Here is a 4,461-nt window from a genome sequence, read left to right on the forward strand (position 1 = left end):
TTACACTTGCATTACTCCTTCACCAATGATTTAACCCAAACAAAAAGTCAGCAGCCATTTGGGATTGAAGGTTGGATTTTCAATCAGTTTTTGTCATTCACAGTCTCCGCATTTGATCGAACTCCTCGTAGGAATTTCCATAAGTCTAAAGTTAACAAAAGTTGTGAGGTTTTGTGCATGCTGAAGGGGCGTGGCATGACATCTTGCCGCAAAACCAAAAATGTTATATCTGATGCACTATAGGTTACAATAACACCAAACCTTCTGTGATTGATCCATATCCAATGCTTATTGGTCAAATAATGATGTCAATGAAGCCCCAGTCCCTTCAAACAGGAAATCCCTTGTTTTGCTGCTGGTTGTCTTCCTTTGACTTTGATTCATACAGATTTAAACATGTGTCTAGTGACCTAGGCCAGCATGACGCAAAATCCTTCCCTCATGAAGCTCTAATGTCTTTAGCATGAGGGTGTGGCAAAATGGCAAATTCCAACCCCTCGCTGTTTGAATACGGTTGGCTCTAAATCACACATGCATAATCCAATTTGCACCAAACTGGATATAAATTATCTTTGTTAATCTCTAAAGAGCCCAATATGCTTATGTTGGATCTTGACTCCAACAGCTAAAACTCCCCGATACATAAATCGATCAGCACCAGCACAGCTACACACATTGGTGTGGTAGTTTCATGACATCTCTTAAGCCCCGGCCACTCAAACACAAAAGTGAGAATTATTGTGGCTCTTCCAGCTTTTCCGTGTGCATGATAAAAATGTAAAACCTTACCCACTAACCCTTGACAACTAAATATCTTCAAAAGCGTACAGGAAGTCCACGCCAATCCTTCGACACCCCAGCAAGGAAAGTCAGATTTTGGTAAAGTTGTCTTGGCGCTAAACTCATCCTGATCTGGACTAAAGGCTGTTTGACAGCTTTACTTACTGCGCCCCCTAGTGGATGGGTGCAGGAACGGTGGGAGACCAAACCACTGCAAAAGGCCGGCAATGCCAGAGCTCATGTGGTTGCAGCAAGGCCGAAATGGCGCTGAGCTACGAGGGCAGCTCAAAGCTGCTGATAGCTTTACATTTTTACTTGTAATGCTTTTCTTCTCATTTATACCCAGCACACCTTTTAAAAGACATTTGGCTCAATGAAAGACGGTCTGTCCATATTTTTAAAGCACACAGTCGTTTTAAATCAGTTTGGCTAAAGACATTGCTTTCTCATTATGCTAAGGTTTTAGTGACTTATGTGTAACTTGAAAATAAACTGTTAATAAAGGTTTCTCCAAAATACAATTTTAACAACTATCAGTGGACACATTTCTTCTGCCTAATGCTCACAACTTTAAAATAATGTCCAAGACTGCAAGTTGCCTGTAGATTTTCATAGATATTGTGAATTAATTTAACAAAAATACATGAATCTGATTAAAATCTGACAGTAAAATACTGCCAATTTGACAAAAGAACAAATATATTGAAGCTTTTCATCCATTTGCATTTTAGAAAAACCTTGATATGTTTTAATGTACATCAGTTAAATGCTATAGGTTAAGATGACTTTAAAAGTTAATATCTATCTCAAAGTCAGAATGCAGATACAAAATGATAAATGTACAATCAGATGTATGGTAGCGATGTGTACAGATTAAAAAGGTCTTTGTTCCTATACTTGAAATAATCTTAAAGGAGAAGAAAAATCAAAGATCAAGTATTTCGTACATAATTAATTTCTTTTTGTTCTCAACTCTAAACAACATATACATGTTGTTTATTCATTTATAAACACAAAGCATTTCATTTAAATCTGCAGACGACTAATTATAAACATTCAGTCATGAATCTTTCTTGTTCAGATGTCAGTCAGTCAGCAGTGTGTTCACAGCAGCTTGGCCTCACGTGAGCCAGGCTGCAGTATCTGTAGAGTAACAATGATTTTAACAGCTTTTCTGAACCAGGGGTAGAACAGGGCGTAGATCAGAGGGTTTAAACAGGAGTTAACATAACCGAGGATAAACAAAGAAAATGAATAAGGGGAACTACTTAAACTAATCCCAACTAAAGAGTAACAGTAATATGGACAGTAACACATTAGATATACAACAACTAGAACCCCAAGAGTCCTGGCTGCTTTTAACTCTGATTTCTTTGTTCCTGGTTTCACTGAATGAAACGTGACGACTGTAATGTGAGAGCGCATGGCACGAGCCTGAGACACAGCCACCACAAATACTCTCATGTACAGAACTATGATGGTTGTTACTGGAAGTATGAAATTAATAATCAGGTCAAATGTTCCTGCACCATAACTTATATAAAGTGTGCATTCCCCAGTGCAGGACTTATACCTGCCAGGCTGAATCAGTTCATCCTTTGCATAGAAAAAGCTGCAGGAAGAAGCACAGAACCAACACAGACAAACACAGTATCTGACTCTCGTCAACGAAATTCTGGTGGGATAATGCAGAGGGTAACAAATGGCTACATATCGGTCGACTGATATCAGGACAATGTTCCAGATTGAAGCACAGATGATTGTACTAATCAAATAACAAAACAAAACACACATGGCATCTCCAAGAAACCAGCAGAATGTAAATCTGTAGATTTCAAAAGGCATCAGCAGGAGACCAACAAAAAAGTCTGAAACACCCAGAGAGAGGAGGAGGATGTTTGTAGGAGTGTGGAGCTGCCTGGAGGGAGACACAATAGTAATTATGCATCAATTTTCATGTAAATAATAATCATAAATATGGCTTAGCATTCTTAAAACTTAAACTGTAGGTTCAGCTGAGAAGTTGATGTTTGCCTGAAGTGTGAGACTGAGATGATGATGAGGAGGTTGAGCACTACAGTGATCAGTGAGATGAAGAGCAGCACAGAGTTCAGCAGAACGGCTTCAGCCCAGTGGAGTGTGGGCTTCCTGCAGGAGCTGTTGAGGAGATGTGGGAAACAGAGATCAGTTCTGTCTGGGATCTCCATCCTCAGAGAGATCAAGTGTTCGCCACAGTCCCTGTTATCTGCTGATATCTGTTCATGAAGTCCACGTTGTGCGTTAGTCTCAGGAGGGAATCTATTGTCACTCCTCCCTCCTTCTTTGCTCAGAGCATCGCAAACATGTTCACATGTTTTCGCGGTAAAAACACAAACGTCATTGTATTTTATTTGAATTTGTTTGAGACACAACAACAGCAAGCAGCAGATGGAGTTTTTTTTAAGCTGGCTCTTGGGACGTGGAATGTCACCTCTCTGGTGGGGAAGGAACCGGAGCTAGTGTGCGAGGCTGAGAGGTTCCGGCTAGAAATAGTCGGCCTCACCTCGACGCATGGCTCTGGTTCTGGAACCAGTCTCCTTGAGAGGGGCTGGACGTACTTCCACTCTGGAGTTGCCCACGGTGAGAGGCGCCGGGCAGGAGTGGGCATACTTGTTGCCCCCCATCTCGGCGACTGAACATTGGTGTTTACCCCAGTGAATGAGAGGGTAGCCTCCCTTTGCCTATGGGTGGGGGGACGGGTTCTGACTGTTTGTGCTTACTGGACGAACAACAGTTCAGATTACCCACCCTTCTTGGAGCCCTTAGGGGGGTACTGGAGGTTGTCCCTCCTGGGGACTCCCTTGTTCTGCTGGGGGACTTCAACGCTCATGTTGGCAATGACAGTGAGACCTGGAGGGGCGTGGTTGGGAGGAACGGCCCCCCCGATCTAAACTCGAGTGGTGTTCTGTTGTTGGACAGTTCCCCCATTTTCTTAATTTAAAAAATTGGTGATCCGGCGAAACATGTGAAGCTGATTTTATCCACTGAACTTATCTACCTCAGCAAAGATCTAAAAATCAACCACTGTCCTCTTCTGCTCTCCTGTGAGAGTGTAACGGGTACCAGGGTTCTGGACCCGTTAGCAGCAGATGATGAAGCTGAGAGACAGCATGTAAATGAGCACACGGGAATGTTGGAGTCTGTTACTCCAATTTCTCTCAGCTTACTTATTAAACAAACCAGCTCATTTTACTGTCAATGCATCCCAATTTATAGTTCAGTAATTTACTGCATATATATTCTATATAGACATATTCCATCATAAACATTAGCTTTTCTTAAACCAGAAACAATCACATCTCATCATATTTTGTCACAATTTCCTCAGGTAACATGTATCTTCAATTGACTTTGTATGCATATTTAATCACACAGTGACATTTTATGGGCATGTATGTTAAGCTATTGTAAACTGGCATAACTATCTTTGAATTAAAACTACTTAATGCATTAAATCACAGTTTAACCTTTCCTGTGTTTATAACATAAACCACACAGCCTAATAACAGAACAATACTCTCATACCATGGAGATATATATATCCCCACTTCCTTTACAAGCGATTACAGTTAGTAATTCAGTGTTTGCACCCATAGACATAATATAAGGATAGACGCCTCATGGACCGCTCTCACCTATTGT

The 4,461-nt window shown here is 41.1% G+C and overlaps 1 protein-coding gene across 1 annotated transcript; it reads right to left on the reverse strand.

Annotated features, from left to right (window-relative positions):
* Positions 1 to 1,859: 1,859 nt before the first annotated feature.
* On the reverse strand, positions 1,860 to 2,987 carry LOC106939299 (trace amine-associated receptor 13c-like). The gene is made up of 2 exons (XM_015021663.1): positions 2,815 to 2,987; positions 1,860 to 2,698 (listed from the first exon to the last, which is right to left on the reverse strand). The coding sequence occupies exons 1-2, from the start codon at positions 2,985 to 2,987 to the stop codon at positions 1,885 to 1,887; spliced, it is 987 nt and encodes a 328-aa protein (XP_014877149.1). The 3' UTR covers positions 1,860 to 1,884.
* Positions 2,988 to 4,461: the final 1,474 nt, after the last annotated feature.

The sequence above is a fragment of the Poecilia latipinna genome, unplaced genomic scaffold (genome assembly GCF_001443285.1).
Source record: "Poecilia latipinna isolate Pla-1442-1.1 unplaced genomic scaffold, P_latipinna-1.0 Scaffold2824, whole genome shotgun sequence".
In the NCBI taxonomy this organism is placed as follows: Eukaryota; Metazoa; Chordata; class Actinopteri; order Cyprinodontiformes; family Poeciliidae; genus Poecilia; species Poecilia latipinna.